At 43.3% G+C, this 17,298-nt stretch overlaps 1 protein-coding gene across 1 annotated transcript in view; it reads left to right on the top strand.

Annotated features, from left to right (window-relative positions):
* Window positions 1-3,400: 3,400 nt before the first annotated feature.
* The window catches only part of GSR (glutathione-disulfide reductase), a 37,746-nt gene continuing 23,848 nt past the window's right edge, over window positions 3,401-17,298 (top strand). Inside the window, exons 1-2 of the mRNA XM_070408348.1 lie at window positions 3,401-3,700; window positions 13,919-13,945. Coding sequence (XP_070264449.1) covers window positions 3,416-3,700; window positions 13,919-13,945 — 312 coding nt within the window. The 5' untranslated portion in view covers window positions 3,401-3,415. The remainder of the gene's footprint in view (window positions 3,701-13,918; window positions 13,946-17,298) is intronic.

The raw sequence follows: 17,298 nt of genomic DNA, 5'->3' as shown, positions 1-17,298 counted from the left end.
TGCTGCCTAATGCTTTTGCCTCTTATACTGCCAGTTTCACCACCTCCAGTTCATTTCATATATTTTCAGGGAAACACATCGCTGGAAAATCTCCGGTGACTCTCTATTGCCTACAGAGTAACGTTTAAACACCTGTGCCAGGTTACAACCAAGGGCTTCCAGGACTTCACCCATCTCCCATTACCCCCTTAAGCTGCCTATCTACACTGCTCTGCCTACTATTTCCAGCTCCTGCTGGCTCACTTCCTCCACTCTACATCGTTCTCTTTCATGTGCTTATTTCCTTTTTGGTCAGCCTCCCAGTTTCACAGATGAAGAAACTGACACTCAGAGAGGTTAAGTTAACTAGGACAGTGCCTGTGGTATGTGAATCCAAGTGCCTCTGACTCAGACTCTTAACTGCCAGACACTTCAGTGTGCATCTCTTAAGAACAAAGGTATTTTCTTATAACCACAGTACAGTGATCAAACTCAGGAAATTTTATCTTGATGTAGTACCATTATCTGTTACACAGGCCATATTCCAGTTTTCTCAATTGTCCCAATTCAAAAGCTCATCCAGGATCAAGCCTTACTTTTTTTCCCCCAATATATTTTTATTGCTTTCAGAGAGGAAGGGAGAGGGAGAGAGAGATAGAAATATCAATGATGAGAGAGAATCATTGATCGGCTGCCTCCTGCACGCCCCCTACTGAGGATTGAGCCGCAACCCAGGCATGTACCCTTGACTGGAATCGAACCCGGGACCCTTCAGTCCACAGGCTGACACTCTACCCACTGAGGCCAAACTGGCTAGGGGGCAAGCCTTACTTTTAATTCTCATATTTCTCCCATCTTTTCTTAAAATATATTTTTATTGATTTTAGAGAGAGAGGATGAGAGAGAGAAACATCCATTGGCTGCTGCCTCCTGCACGCCCCACCCTGGTGACCAAACCTGAAACCCAGGCATGTGCCCTGACCTGGAATTGAACCAGCAACCTCTCGACCTCTCAATGCATGGGACAATGCTCAGCCAACTGAGCCACACTGGCCAGGGTTCTTCAGTCTTTAACCTGGAAAATTTCCTCAGCCTTGCATTGTTTTAAGACATTGATAGCTTTTAAACTACCAGGCTAATTGTAAAATTTCCCTCAATGTGGGTTTTTCAGGTTATGAAATTTTAGCAAGAATATTACATAAGTGAAGTTGTGCACTATTTTTTTTTTATTGATTTCAGAGAGGAAAGGAGGAGAAACTTTAATGATGAATCATTGATTGGCTGCCTCCTGCATCCCCACCCCCACCCCCCCACCCCCGGGGATCAAGCCAAAACCCAAGATTTACCCTGACAGGGAATCGAACTATGACTTCCTGGTTTACAGGTTGATGTTCAACCACTGAGCAGGGCTAGTTGTGCGCTTCTTACTGAGTCATCTCATGAGGTACACAATGACAAATGTCTCATCACTGGCAATGTTTAACTTTGAAGTTACCATTTTTCCCTTTGTGATTAATAAGCAATCTATGGGGACCTATTCAGAGACTGTGTAGTAACCCTTTAGCCATCATACTTTCCCCCAGTGATTTTAATATTCACTGATTGTTAATGACACTATTACTGTGATAGTTGCAAAATGGTGACCTTTCTAACTCTGTTGTTCCTTTTACATGTATTATACGGCATTTTACTGGAAGGAAGAACTTCCCATTTTCCCATATACAACTTTTTCATCAGGAAAAAAGCCTTCAAAAAGGAATTGGAATTGGAGTGTGGTTGATTCCCAGTCCCCGTCAGTGTGCTGGGCCCAGTGCCTGTGACCTGGACCTTCACTCCTCTGCCCGTAGAGCTCAGTCTGTAGATGGGCATGGGCTGTGGCCTATCATCACACCAACTCAAAGCCCACTTACTACTTTGTTGTCCAGCTGGTAGTTCCAGCTATGGTAAAACACTACCCCAGTCTGGACAGGTTGGGAGGAAAACGCTTTTGTGTCTACATGTCTACCCTGTCTTTTGTTAGTTTGTTTAATCCTCACCCAAAGATTTGTTTTTTATTGCTTTTCAGAGAGTGTGGAAAGGAGGGAGGGATGGGGAGAGAGAGAGACACATCGATTGGTTGCCTCCCACATGTGCCTGACTGGGTCCGGGATTGGACCTGCCACCCAGGTAGTGCCCTTGACAAGCAATCAAACCCAAGACCCTTCCGGACTCAGGCTGATGCTCTAACCACTGAGCCACGCCGACCAGAGCTCTACCCTATCTTTATGCTTCATCTGTAGATCATGTTGGGAGTGGGGGAATTCCCTCACTCTACCGTTCTTTAGTTCTTCTGGTTGGACTACTTAGAAAATAATAAAGTTGACACAACACTAGCTCAACAGGAAAAAAAAACCAATACATGTGCACAGGAGAATGACAATATGATGCTCAGAACATAAAATAAGGTTCGAAGACATGAACTGGGCACCCTTTTATACTTTTTCTGACAAAGAAACTTATGAGAAATTGACAGGACAAAAAGTGTTCATTAGCAAGGAATCTAAAGCAAGGGGTGGTATTTGCTGGTGAGGAATCTAAACAAAAGTTTGGGCTTTGGCAGTAAATTAGTAAAGGCTTTATAAGGTTTGTTTACATACCCTTTAAAAATATATATATTTTTTAATTGATTGGAGAGGGAGAGAAACATCCACAGGGATGGACCTGGGCATGTGCCCTGACTGGGAGTCAAACTGGCGACCTTTCCCTACATGGAACGATGCTCAGCCAACTGAGCCACACTGGCCAGGGCTATCCATGCTTTTCAATCCTGGGTTTTATAACGTGTGATACGGCTGGGAGGGCACCTACCCTGGAGATGTATTTCCTACAGAGATTCAGACAGCTCTTCCTGCTTCTCGGCTGAATTTAGTTAGAAGTAATCAATTGATGATTAAATCAGGGCAGTCGACCCTGGTTTCCACAATCACGAAACTCGTTATTCCGATGTTTCCAAAACTAACACCGGCCTCCACAATGGTGGAGGGAACTCTCCAAAGGCGGATGAAAAGAAAGAGGGCGTCCATCCTTTCTCGCCCCACCGGCCTCCAGAAACCTACCTCCGGTTGACGCCCCTCGGGTACGGGGCCTCAGGTGCTGGGGCGCATAAGGAAGCAGAGCGATCATGCCACCACCCAAGCTCCCCACTTTGGGTAGGGCTGGTGGTTCGCACGCAGGTGAACGGGCTGGGGTGGGGCCGGCCCTTCGCGCCCGCCTATCCCAGTGTCACGGAACCGCGGCCCGGAGACTCACGCCCCGCCCTGCACCCTCCTCTTTCCCCTCCCCCCGCGCACCCCGGTCAGGTGCTTAGTCACCCCGAGGTCACCCTTGCCCGGGGCCCGCGCCCCCTCCTTCCCGGGGGCCGGCCCCAGGGCCGCACCCTCCGCGCACTTCCGCGCGCATGGCCCTGCGGCCCCGGGCCCTGCGCACCAGCGAGTGGCCGAGCTGGCAGCGGGCGGCGCGCGCCCTCGCCGGCTCTCCGCGCGCCCCCGCCGTTTCCCGCTGCTTGGCCCGCGCCATGGCGTGCAGGCAGGAGCCGCAGCCGCAGGGCCCGCCGCCCGGCACCCGGGCCTACGACTACCTGGTGATCGGCGGCGGCTCGGGCGGGCTGGCCAGCGCGCGCCGGGCGGCCGAGCTGGGCGCCAGGGTCGCCTTGGTGGAGAGCCACAAGCTGGGCGGCACTTGCGTGAGTACCGGGCCCCGCACCCCCGTCGCTGCTGCAGCCCCGTTTCCTCTTCGCTTCTGCGGGAGCGGTCTGCGCTCTTTCCTGCTGCGGATCGATCCGTTCCTCCGGGCCCCCAGGCGGGGCACCCGGCGCTGTGCTTTCCGCTTTCCCACCCGCTGCCGAGGCCAGGATCCCAACTGGTTTAAATGAAAAAAAAAAAAAGTGTAAAGGGGCATCCTGGCGACCCCACCCCCCACCCCCAAACCAAACCTGCGTCGGTCCCGGCCCAGGTGCAAAATCAGCGGCAGCCGTAGTGGTTAAAGCAAACGTAGCTTTCCTACATCCTCGTTCCTCTGGGTGGACGAGTATTGTGTTCCACGCTGGAGCTCCTCGCCAGATCCATGCAACATAAAACTGCATCTGGAAACATGGCAGCTGGCCCGTGTGTATGGGAGGAGGGGGAGAAGGGGTGTATTGTCCTTGAGCAATGAAGTTCCTGGTCCTCGCCCATTTCAAGGGCAGAGTGGTTTGCAGCGGTGGTTCTCACCCGTGGCTGCACATTCAAATCACCGGAGGAGCTGAAAAAATTCTTCCTGGGTTCCGCTCCCATGGCCTCTGATTTCATTGGTCTGAGGTGCAGCCTGGTCCTGAGGGTTTTTAGAAGCTCCGTAGGTGATTCCTAATTTCAGCCAAGGCCGAGAACCACTGACCACAGGTTACCTCGATGTAGGATTTACTAGTAAATGAATTCTCAGACCTTGTGCTTTTTTTGTCTTTTGGGGGCCCCGGGGATTTTAAAACTAACCCCAAAAAAGAGGGTTGTAAATTCTGCAATTAAGAAACTGTTCATCATTTTTAAAAAGTTTTGTTCCCAAGTGATTGGTGTGGCTCTTTCTATCACAAGACTTGACTGGGTGAGGTACTTGCTGTTACTATTAAAATGTCTCCAAGATTAACCTGGGATTGGGGATGGGTTCTCTGAAGTTCCTTTGGACACTGATGTTTAAGTTGTACTAAGTTGGGAACCCCTTAAGGACAGGGATGGGTTCCTGTGTTTGTGCACCTCTTATCATCTTAACAAAATACCTTACTCAATAAATGTGTGTGAAATGAATGAAACTCAATATTGACAGCTATGAAAGGGCCGACTCCTTTGTCCAGTCCTCATTTTCCAAGTTCAAAATGAAAGTGGGAATGAGAAAAGGAAAAAAAAATCCCTGTTAATTATCAACTTGCACCTTGACACCTTATTCCTGAGAAACTGAATTAGCGGAAGTCTGTCTATGCAGAAAGCAGATTGAAGGGTTGCCACTAAGAGGCCCCCTGGACAACTTGATAACTGCTCATTTTTGTACCCCATTACTTTTCTCCTTCCTTATTTATGGCACAGTCAGCTTGTGGTGTTCCTCGTCAATGTCTGGTTCTATTGGAATTAATCAAAAAGGGGCTGACCCATTTTTAGGTTCCTGTTAGTAATGTGAACACACTAAGAGATAAACTGCCTCTGAGAGTGAACCAAGGACAGCTCCGGACAGTCAGCACATTACTGCTTTCATGTAGATCGCCTGGCCTTTCTTATCTCCTATTTCAGCAACTTTTATTTTCCTGTAAGCCAGCGGTTCTCAACCTGTGGGTCGCGACCCCTTTGGCGGTCGAACGACCCTTTCACAGGGGTCGCCTAAGACCATCCTGCATATCAGATATTTACAGTACGATCCATAACAGTAACAACATTACAGTTATGAAGTAGCAACGAAAATAATTTTATGGTTGGGTCACAACATGAGGGACTGTATTTAAAGGGCCAGAAGGTTGAGAACCACTGCTGTAAGCGTTGATGTTTTGGGGAAATCCCCAACTTAACATTTTCAAACTGGCTTTTGTACAAGGAAGGGTGTTGGTATGTGTTGAATATGAGAGAAGATATAACCCATGGATAAGACAGGAGTTCAGATTCCAGATATCTGGGTTATCCTCAGTTGCAAAAATAAGCTTCTTACGTGCAGGAATTTCCAAGCAGGTGTAGGGAAACTTAAGGCTTTCTGAAGCACATTATTTCATTTGTTCATGTCTTCATTGTTTTGAATTCTAAGTGCTAAGTATTTGAAGGGGGCTGGCTGAGAGAAAAGTGGGAATGAGAAAAGGAAAAAAAAATCCCTGTTAATTATCAACTTGCACCTTGACACCTTATTCCTGAGAAACTGGTAGATACAAATATTTGTAGACAAAGGTCCCTTCCATGAAGGAATTTGCAATATAGTTGGGGAACAAAGGGTAGATAGTCAACCCCAAAGTGAGGCGGACTATATTAATTGCTCCAGTAATAACAAATTACAGCGGTTGAGAGAAGAGTTATAATTAATCATTTCTGCCTGGGCAACATGGGGTGGTTTTGTGAGGAGATAGTATCTCTCTGAACTTGAACAGATGAATATTTGGATGAATATTTTTTGTGAGGGTAGAGTAAGGGCAAAGGCCTAGAGCCAGTGAATGTTGTATAATCGAATTTAACTGGAGCAGAGGGTGTCTCTAGTTGAAAAGATGGGAAGCTAATGGGTAATGGCAGTGGTAAAAAATGTGGATTTTTGGTGTGCCCTGGCTGGGTAGCTCAGTTGGTTAGAGCATCATCTGATACCCCCAGGCTGTGGGTTCAATTCCGGGTCCAGACACATACAAGAATCAACCATACGTAAGCAGAGCAACGATTCCATGTTTCCTTTCCTCTCTCTCTCAAATCAATATATATATATATATATATATATATATATATATATATATTTTTTTTTTTTTTTTTAATTTTTTTTTTAAGTAAAGTTTCTGGAAGTGTAACCGGAAAAGGATGGGGCCTGGAACAGGTCTGCCTGGTGCGGGCTGCTAGTGTGTGGGTTCTTGACTTCATGCAGGAAAGATTTCACAAGACAAGTCTAGGTGATTTTGAGAGTATGTTTATTAAAGCTGGGGACAGTGAAACAAGGAAGGGCTTAGGATAGAAGAAGCAACAGGGGAGCGCCTAGGCGGGGCTCTGCTTTGGCTCTCTAGAAACGTTATAGGAAAGAAGTGAAGCAGTGCAAGGCTGCTGTTAGCTCACTGAAAGGTTAGAGAAAATGGGGCCTTAGACACAGGTTCGGGATGTAAGCCCGGGACAGGCTGCTCATTGTTCCCCAGTTGCAAGTATGGTGGGGACTCTTAAGAGTTCAGGAGAGAAGCCTGGCCGGCATGGCTCCGTGCTTGAGCATTGACCTGTGAACCAGGAGGTCACCTCCTGGTCAGGGCACATGCCCGGGTTGCTGGCTCCATCCCCAGCGTGGGGCATGCAAGAGGCAGCTGATCATTGATTCTCTCTCTTTGATGTTTCTCTCTCTCTCTCCCTAACTCTTCCTCTCTGAAATTTAAAAAAAAAAAAGCTCAGGAGAGAAAAGTAAAGATGTTTGCCTGAAAGGGAAGAAAGGCATGGGCATGCTCCAGAGAGAGCCAGCTCTGGATCTTTGTCTCCTGGGTTCTCATCTGTTCTCTAAAGGGAGGTATTTTATTTACTTATTTATTTTAAAAATATATTTTATTGATTTTTTTTACAGAGAGGAAAGGAGAGGGATAGAGAGTTAGAAACATCAGTGAGAGAGAAACATCAATCAGCTGCCTCCTGCACACTCCCCACTGGGTATGTGCCTGGAACCAAGGTACATGTCCTTGACTGAAATCGAACCTGGGACCCTTGAGTCCGCAGGCTGACGCTCTATCCACTGAGCCAAACCAGTTAGGGCTAAAGGGAGGTATTTTAGGGGAGGATCTCAATAGAATATTCATCAGCTTTATGCTGATACACCAAAATGAGATTTATTCCCCTGACTTCATCCATCCTTAGGTGTTGTTGGTACAGATGGCACTAATTGTATTTCTGTTATCTATCTCCCTGAATAGGGTGATTTAAGCCATTTACACCCCTGGTTGTGGAGGAGAAGTATAAACCATTTACGCTCCCCCACCCCCACCCCCCATACACTCTCTAATTTAGAAACCATTCCCGCTAATCAGGAAATCAAAGGAAAATGTTAAGCAGTTCCATATTGCACCTACATATAAATGATACTACAAGGCCCTCACTGGTTTGGCTCAGTGGATAGAGCATCAGCCTTTGGACTGAAGGGTCCGGGGTTTGATTCCAGTTAAGGGCATATGCCCAGGTTGTGGGCTTGATCCCCAGTAGGGGCGTGCAGGAGGCAGCTGATCAATGATTCTTTCTCATCATTGATGTTTCTATCTCTCTCTCCCTCTCCCTTCCTCTCTGAAATCAATCAAAATATATTTAAAGAAAGAAAGAAAAGGCCATTTAAAAAAATGATACTGTAAGTGTGCCTTTGGGGGTGCTCCTGAGGTCCTTGCCTGTTCTCCTTTTCAAGGTCCCAGTATGATTAGATGCTGTGGTGAGTCAGTTACTTGGCCCAGACCAGGTGGGTGAGGCTTTGAGGATGGTGTGATTTCGTTCCGGAAGTCCAAAGTCCAAAGTCCAAATGGCTCTTGCCCAGATAAAATCAAAGGCTTGTTCTTCCTGGTGGTTCTAGGGAAGAGGCCATTTCCCAGCTTTTTCCAGCTTCTAGAGGCTTCCCACATTCCTTGGTTTCTGACCTTGTATTACTCCTACCTCTGCTGCCATCTTCACATCATCTTCCTTAAACCGTTTGCTCTTAAGTGTTCTTGGTTAGGGAAGGAAGGGTTTTGCAATTTACTGGATGCTAAACTATTGGCCGTTTAACTGTCTGTCTCAGTTTCCTTATTCCACTTGTCCTGGCTTACTCACCTGTCTCAGAAGCCCTGTGAACTGTGGGAGGGTTTGAGTAGGAGAGTGCCATACCAGTGGTTTTGTGGTAGGCAAATAGAATTTTCTTTACTAATTGACTCTCCAACCAGTTTTTTCCTAAATAAAATACACTTTTTACTAAACATTGTCGTTATCTGTAGTTTCTATATTTTCCATGCAGTAGTTTTGTAACAAATTTTTAAAAATCCAAGGTTTTGTTTTTAGGGGTTTGTTTCATGCTTCTCCAAAAAAACTTAGTAGATTCACGGAGTGATAGAGCTGGAAGGGACTTTAGAGAGTCCCTGATCCAGTCTGACCATAGTTGTTTTAAAAATGGAAGTACTCACATACGCTTGCTGACCTAAAATGTTTTTTTTTTTTACTTACATTTTTTAGAGTATTTACTGTTAAAAATTATATCACTATCATTTTTTGTCTTTTGTCTTATAAACATTTAGTTCTGCAGACTTGCAAGTCCAAGATCAAGGTGCCAGCAGAGCCCTAGCCAGGGGGGGGTCAGTTAGTTGGAGCTTTGGCCTGTGCACCAAAGGATCGTGGGTTCGATACCAGTCAGGGCACCTATGGGAAGCAATCAGTTGATGTTTCTCTCTCTTCTCTCTCTCTCTCTTTTGCTCTAGCTTTCTCGCTCTCCTCCCCCTTTCCATAAAAACATTAAAAAAACAAACAAAAAAAGAATAGGCAGTAAAGATTTAATTTGGAAAAAAAAAAAAAAAGGTATCAACTTCCTGACTCATCGATGGCCCTCTCTCCTGTGTTCTCACATGGTGGGAGGGCCTATCACTATCATTTTTATCAAGAAAGTTTTTTAAAATATATATTTTTTTACTTATTTATTTTAGAGAGAGGGGGAGAGAGAGAAACATCAATCTGGCTGTCTCCTGCACGTCCCCCACCGGGAAGCAAGATTATAATTTCAAGGAAAGGATAGCCCTTTCAATTGAATACTTTTTTAGCTTTATGAAACATTACATGGGCCCTGTTGTTTTCATGTCGTTAAGATTGGACTCGCACAGATTCTTACAGGCATTTAGTCCAGGACCCTCACTTTACCGACAAGCAAATTGAGCGTCAGTTAAGATTCTGTTGGAAACAAACCACACAGAGCATAACCTGTGGAATTGGCAGCCCAGCCACCAGAAGCCATGGCTTTGGTGTAATTTGTTGGTGTCATTATGACTTGATGAACATTTTCAAGCATTGTTCTCAATTACAGAGGAGGAAATTTCTTAACTCTTACTTCTTAGGAACCAGACATCATTTACTCTGAAAACACTTGATTAAAGGTCTATCGTATGGGTCTCTACCCCAGAGTTCCTGATTTAGTAGGTCTGGAGGGAAGCCGATGGGTGTGCAGGAGGCTGCTATTGATATTTCTCCCTCTCATCGATGTTTCTCTCTCCCCCTCACCCTTTCTCTCTCTCTAAAATAACAAAAACTTTTTTTTTTTTTAAGAATGAATCTGGTGAATCCTTTATAATTATGGGAGTCAGATAATGAATTTGGTCCTAGAGTCATTCATTGCATAGTTTCCTAATTTCATGCTTCCAAGGAAACCAGCTTAGATGCTTTCCAGGGTGTCTATATGATGAGATTTTCTGGCTCCTCTTCAGTCTTCCTCTGCCAGAGGCCTTTTGTTCTTTCTGTGATATGATGGAGTAGAGTAGAACCTTTCAGGAAGGAGACCTTTATTTTCTTTCTTTTTTTTACTATAAGCTCAACTTTTAAATTTAATTTTTGTTTTGTGAATTTTTTAAAATTTTTCAATTACAATTCATATTTAATATTATTTTGTGTTAGTTTTAGGTGTGCAGCATAGTCGTTAGACAATCATATACTTTATAAAATGTCCCATCCTCCTCCCCTCCATATATCCAGTAAGACACCTGTATTTTCAAGATGACTGATGTGTTGGTGTATGGGAAGAGTTCACTGTTCTTTGATAGAATTTATTACTTTAAGCTGTTAAGAAGCTCAGATATGAAATGACTGTCCCATGTTGTGTTCTGTAGGGGAGGGAAAATATTTCCTCTACCCTCTTAGGTTCAGTAACTGGGACCTACAAATTAAACTGATAATAGATGAACAGGAGAAAAGGTCTATTTCATATGCCCATTGAGCATTATAGAAAAGAAGTAGGGGAAAACATAAGAAAGTAGTTAGGCCTCTGAGCTTAATACCAACTTAACAGAGGGTAATAAGTTGTGGAGAAGAGACTAGACAAAGGAAAGGGGGGATTGGGGCTTCTGAGAGGGGTAAATTATGGGAAGACAAATGTATGGGGGAAACTAATGGAAGATAAGGGTTCCTTTATTAATGTTTTTTTAGTGCAGATTCATCTCTGCTATCCTTTCATCTCCACTGATAAGGGTTGTTCTCTTTCTGGTTCAGGAGAGGAATGGGGGGCACCATTACACAGGGAAATCTATGCCCTGATTTTAAGCAGAAAGGAGGAGGGCAAAGAGTTCCTTCTTGTTGACTGTTTCTTGTCTTCAGCTCAAAATAATCCTTATTCCAAAGTGGCATATTTTGGGGTGGCGTGTTCTGATTCCCTTTAGTTCACACAGGCCAGAACTGCTGCTAAACTTCTACTGGATACACTATCAGTGGTCGGCAAACTGCGGTTCGAGAGCCACATGTGGCTCTTTGGCCCCTTGAGTGTGGCTCTTCCTAAGCCTTAGGAGTACCCTAATTAAGTTAATAACAATGTACCTACCTATATAGTTTAAGTTTAAAAAATTTGGCTCTCAAAAGAAATTTCAATCGTTGTACTGTTGACTAATGAGTTTGCCAACCACTGCTACGTCAACAAGACATTAGTTTTCTAATAACATGATTTCGCTCTTAAATTAATATTTATTTTTCTGGATCAGGCAAAAAAAAAAGTTGTAGTAGAGTGTTAGGTTAGATGTAAAAAGTAGGAAACTGAAAGAAATCATCAATTTTTTTCCTTAGAATTCAATTACAGATAATCTCTAGTTGCCCACTGTGATTAATTAAGTCATTTCTGAAGGCAGAAAAATACATGAGACGATATCTGAATTCAGTTTTTGGAGTCTCCCAAAAGCTAAATGTAATGCTTTTCTCATGATCAAAGTGTACCGTGGAGAAGTGCAAGGAGTGCCCGAAGTCAAGGTGAATTAGAGCCTCCTGGGAGCTTTGTCTTTGCGGTTCAGTTCTCCACCTACACAGACGTGGGAGGAGTCCGCTTGAGGAAGAGTTCTTTGTGATGTACTGTCACCCTTTGCCCCGGGGCCTGTGGGAACATGTCCAGGTATTCTTGCTGAATGTACTGAGTCTGCAATAAAGAGTAGCCAGATTCACATGGGAAAGGTGTGCAGTGCTCCCCAAATAGACTTAGGTGGTAAGAGTTGATCACCAGGACAAAAACCGCTTTTTTAAATTTTTTTTTAAATTTTTGAAAATTTATTTATCGATTTTAGAGAAAAGATGAGAGAGAGAGAAACATCAATTTGTTCCACTTATTTATGCATTCACTAGTTGATTCTCCCCACCCCCACCCCTCCACCCCCGCACTGGTTGATTCTTGTTATGTGTCCTGACCAGGGATCAAACCTGCCACCTTGGCATATTGGGACAATGCTCTACCAGTTGTGCTACCTGATCAGGGTTTTGTTTTTTTTTTAATTGAGCTATAATTGTCATATAGCCTTATATTAGTTTCAGGTGTACAGCATAATGATTCGGTATATTGCAAAATAATCACAAGGCTAGTTAACATCCATCACCATATGCAGTCACAAAATTTTTTTTCCTGTGATGAGAACTTCACTGTCTATACCAGTGATGGCGAACCTATGACACTAATGACACCTCTGACACACGAACTCATTTTTTTGGTTGATTTTTCTTTGTTAAATGGTATTTAAATATATAAAATAAATATCAAAAATATAAATCTTTGTTTTACTATGGTTGCAAATATAAAAAAATTTCTATATGTGACATGGCACCAGAGTTAAGTTAGGGTTTTTCAAAATACTGACATGCCGAGCTCAAAAGGTTCACCATCACTGGTCTATACTCTTAGCAATTCCAAATACACAATATTGTATTTTTTAGTAGAGTCACCATGCTGTACACCACATCCCCAGGACTTACTTAGCTCATAACTGGAAGTTTATACCTAACAAAGGCCTTTCTTGGTCATAGTGCCACTCTGCTGGAGAGGCTGGCAGGAGAGGGGGGGCTTTGAAGAAGCCTGAGAAACAGTTTGCACAGTCAATTGTTTGTATTCATGTAGGCTGATTTGTTGGGACTTTGCATCAAGTACCCTGTTGCAAACAATCCTGAAAAACAAAATGGCTTTCAAGGCAGTTTTTGTTGTTTTGTTTTGTTGTTTTTTTAAAAATATATTTTATTGATTTTTTACAGAGAGGAAGGGAGAGGGATAGAGAGTTAGAAACATCGATGAGAGAGAAACATCGATCAGCTGCCTCCTGCACATCTCCTACTGGGGATGTGCCCGCAACCCAAGTACATGCCCTTGACCGGAATCGAACCTGGGACCCCTCAGTCCGCAGGCCGACGCTCTATCCACTGAGCCAAACCGGTTTCGGCTCAAGGCAGTTTTAATCAATCTTGTTCTTAACCCAGGTTAAAAAAAAAAAGTTATTACTTTTAGGATGTGATCAAAAGGAAGTACACAGATATAAACAAAAGTTTGTGTGTAAGCATATATCACAGCTTGTTTACAAGAACCCTTGGGAGTAACTTATCTCTCGTCTAATGGACATGAATAGCTATTTTCTTAAACAATTAGTTTTTTGTTTTGTTTTTTTACCAGAAATCTTACACGCATTTGTGCTTTTCCTTGTGTGTTGGCTGCTAGAATTCTGAGAATCAAATTTATGATCTGTTTCTAGTAAGTATGTAAGACTTAATAGCATAGATGACCCTTAATGCTTGATTATCATCCTTTGGTCCTGAAAAATAATGTAGATTTCCACCAGAGGTTTTCTCAAAGGGGACAGTCCGGGTGTTTTACCCATGATACTCCAGGGGCCCAGAAATCCTCTAGGACAGCTGCGGAGATTATTCAGCTGTCCTAGACACTTCCGACCTACGTATTTCTCTTCTGCTTCCCTCTGGATTCTGTGCAAGCCAGGCTCCTGCCATCTCCTGACCTGTACTGTCGCTGAGTGCATGGCGCTTGCAAATGGAATTGTTCCCCTCCACCCCCTTCTGCTTTTCTTGAAAAAATGCTGATGAGTAAAATTCTCTCCCTCATGACATATGAAAAGTAATGTTCATATGCTCTATACTGGAAAAAATTAAATAATTGTAGATTAAGACTTCGAACTCAAGTAAGTCTCCTAGGCTGATGCTTGGGGTTCATTTCTTGCAGGTTTGTTTTATATTGAGTTTAATATTATTAAAATATGTCCTTTTAATTTTTTTCCTAGGTGAATGTCGGATGTGTCCCCAAAAAGGTAAAATTTTTTTAAAAATTCTTTATTGTTGGAAGTATTACATATGTCTTCGTTTTGCCCCATTGACCTCTCCCTGCCCGCGCCCACCCCCCAGCACATGCCCTCACCCGCCTCCTGTCTGTGTCCATTGGTTATGCTTAGATGCATGCATACAAGTCCTTTGGTTGATCTCTTACCCCTTCTTTCCACCCTCCCCAAAAAGGTAGAATTTTTATTTCTTATTCCTTCCACCCTCCTTTTACATGTTTGGTAAATCATGATCAGGATAAGGTTATTTCCAAATGTTTCAGTGAAAATTCTTTCTGCAAAAAATAACTGAGAAACCAACAAATAGTGGCTTAAACAATAAGCTAGTGTTTGTTTTGTTTTTTAATATCACTTACTAAGAAACCTGGAGGAAAAACAAGAAGCCCGGAGAGAGGCACTTTCTGAGATTGGCTTAGTACTTAAGGAAATCTGAAAGCACCCTGGCTTCTTTCCATCTTTCCATTCTGATATCCTGGGCGTACAAGCAACAGTAACCCCCCTGCCTCATGGCCACCTGATGGCTCTCGGACTATGTCCCACCCAGCACTGTCTCTGCAGATTGCTTTAGGTTGTCTTGGCCAGGGTTGAGCTATCCCTGCAGGGGAGCCTGGGGGAGGGAGGGGCTCCTGGGCAGATAACCACAGAAACAATGAGTTCCTGGACACTAACTGCATCTTGCATGCAAATGAAATTCCTCCTGGACCTTGCCACGTAGTAAGTGTTCACCACAGGGTGACAAAGTAAAAAAATTCCTGTGGGGGCACAGGGGGGAGGTAACCAGGAATGGAACACAGTGTCTACTATCAAACTTCATAAGGAACAGTGACCAACAAAACATACATAATCATGGCATAAAAGAAACGCAGTATTCATCTGCATAAGGTAACTTTTTCTTAGGGAGATCCAGCCAGGAAATAAAAAGTTTATACCCAACTCTCAGCCCAAGTGCTGATCTGACCAAGACCAAGTGGCTGATGGTGGTGGATGGGTGCTCCTCCCACACATGGCTCTAGTTAACTGCCTGGAATCATGGGGTGACGGTGCAGAGGTGGGGTGTTTGCCTCAAGCCATCTGGTCTTTCACCTGCCCCAGTGCATCTCTGAATTAGTTTTGTCCCAGGGAAAATAGAAGTTTTTCTCCTGGAAAGACATGTCAGGATTGTCAGGTATTTTTGTTTGTTTCATTTTGTTGGTGTGAGTTTTTGTTTTTAAGCACAGAAATCGATTTCTCTGTACATCGCCCATATTAAAATCATGAATCACGTGACTTTGGGTATCTTATGTCAACTCTAAGATTGATTTCTCAAGTTACTTGATGGCACTTCTTTTTATTTGTTTTTATTTTTTGTTAATCCTCACCCGAGGATATTTTTTCCATTGCTTTTCTGAGAGAGAATGGAAAGGAGGGGTGGGGGGGGGGGAGGGAGAGAGAGAGAGAGAGAGAGAGACAAACATCAATGTGAGAGAGACACATCAATTGGTTGCCTCCCACGTATGCCCCAACCAGGGCCAGTGATCAGACCCAAAACCCTTCTGGTATGTGGGCCAAAGCTCTGAACACTGAGCCCACCAGCCAGGGCAATGGCATTTCTTAGTATTTGGATACCTTTATGGTAAGTAGCCTATTGATGGAGTTACTGTGTACTTGGGTCCTAGCCCCGTCTTTGCTATTCCAGAAATTCAAGTATATTGACTTACTCAGGAGTGAATTGATTATCTGACATCAAAAGAAATTGTTTTATAAAATGATAATATTGATTTATCAGTTTAGTGTGAGTGAGATTATATCTGGGTTTAGTAATTAGGACAGGTTAGCTTTTTCTCAATATGGAGACCCAGCTGGCAAACCAAATTCTTGAGTGAAAGTTTCTTAAGTTTTCCATTCTGTAGCCTCATGGATTCTCTTTACCACTGTAGTTATCGTTGGTGCTAGTAGCTACAGTGCAGGTTACCTTGAATGAACTCATCCTTACCTGTGACAAAGGAAAAAATGACAGCTCTGATTTCCAAAGCTGACTCTTGCTTATACTTGCTAATTATTTTATTCCACATTTGAATGCAATTTTAAAACATGTTATAATCCTAAACTTACAACATTTTGTTACTGAGATTACATTTTATCTATTATTATTATTTTTTAGAAATTTTGTTTTTGATTTTTAGAGAGAGAGGAAGGTAGAGGGAGAGAGAAAGAAAAACATACATCGATGGATTGGCTGCCTCCTGCACAGCTCCTACTGGGGATCCAGCCCACAACCCAGGCATGTGCCCTGACCAGGAATCCAACCTGTGACCTCTTTGGTGCATGGGATGATGCCCAACCAATTGAGCCATATCGACCAGGGCTGAGATTACATGTTGAATTAGCAAATACCCTAATCTCGTCAGTGACACCAGCCTGAGTTTTATTCCAGAAAGGTTTTCTGTAATATGTTTTCTAGTATAGGGAGGGTTTTTTTTTCTGTCTTAGGAAAATTTCTTGTTTTCTGTGGGACATTTTTCTTCAAAAATGTTCTTTCCTGTTTGTCTTAGATTTTGGAATCTGTTCTACTTGGAATCATGCAATTATGGATATATGGATTATGTAAATTAGTTATATGTAGTTTAAACCAGTTATGGTAGTAAATCTGCTATTGATTGGTGCTACCTCATTATTTTAAAATACCGTCTGGACTGATACTGCATAGTGGACTGAATTTGTAATATTTTATTCCCATATATTTCACTTACCCTTCTATTCTGATCACATGTACCAGATAGTGACCTTATATTTTTGTAGGGGTCTACTGATTTCAAAATGCTTTCGCATTCTTGAAGATCAGTGGGTAGTTACCTCTTGTTCTGTAGAGCAGGCTGGCGCCTAGAGTAACTGCCCCTCGCACAGGGTAGAGCGAAGCAGCAGCAGAGAAGGAACTGGATGGATGGGCCTGCTGCTGCCCCGATCAGGTCTCAGTCTAAAACAGTGATGGCGAACCTATGACACGTGTGTCAGAGGTGACACGCGTGTCAGAGGTGACATGCGAACTCATTTTTTGGGTTGATTTGTCTTTGTTAAATGGCATTTAAATATATAAAATAAATATCAAAAATATACATCTTTGTTTTACTATGGTTGCAAATATCAAAAAATTTCTATATGTGACCCGGCACCAGAGTTAAGTTAGGGTTTTTCAATATGCTGACACGCCAAGCTCAAAAGGTTCGCCATCACTGGTCTAAAAGGAAATGCAGTTCAGACAGAGACACCCTCTCCAGAGGGTTAGATGCTATAACACCGTGCAAACTATAAACTGGAAATAAATAAATATGGTACCTCAGGATAATATG

This window comes from Myotis yumanensis, unplaced genomic scaffold, assembly GCF_028538775.1.
Source record: "Myotis yumanensis isolate MYYU_CA2020_CCGP unplaced genomic scaffold, mMyoYum1.0.hap1 SCAF_3, whole genome shotgun sequence".
Lineage (NCBI taxonomy): Eukaryota > Metazoa > Chordata > Mammalia > Chiroptera > Vespertilionidae > Myotis > Myotis yumanensis.
Note: the sequence above shows the minus strand (reverse complement) of the source record. Positions and strands in the feature narration are given on the sequence as shown.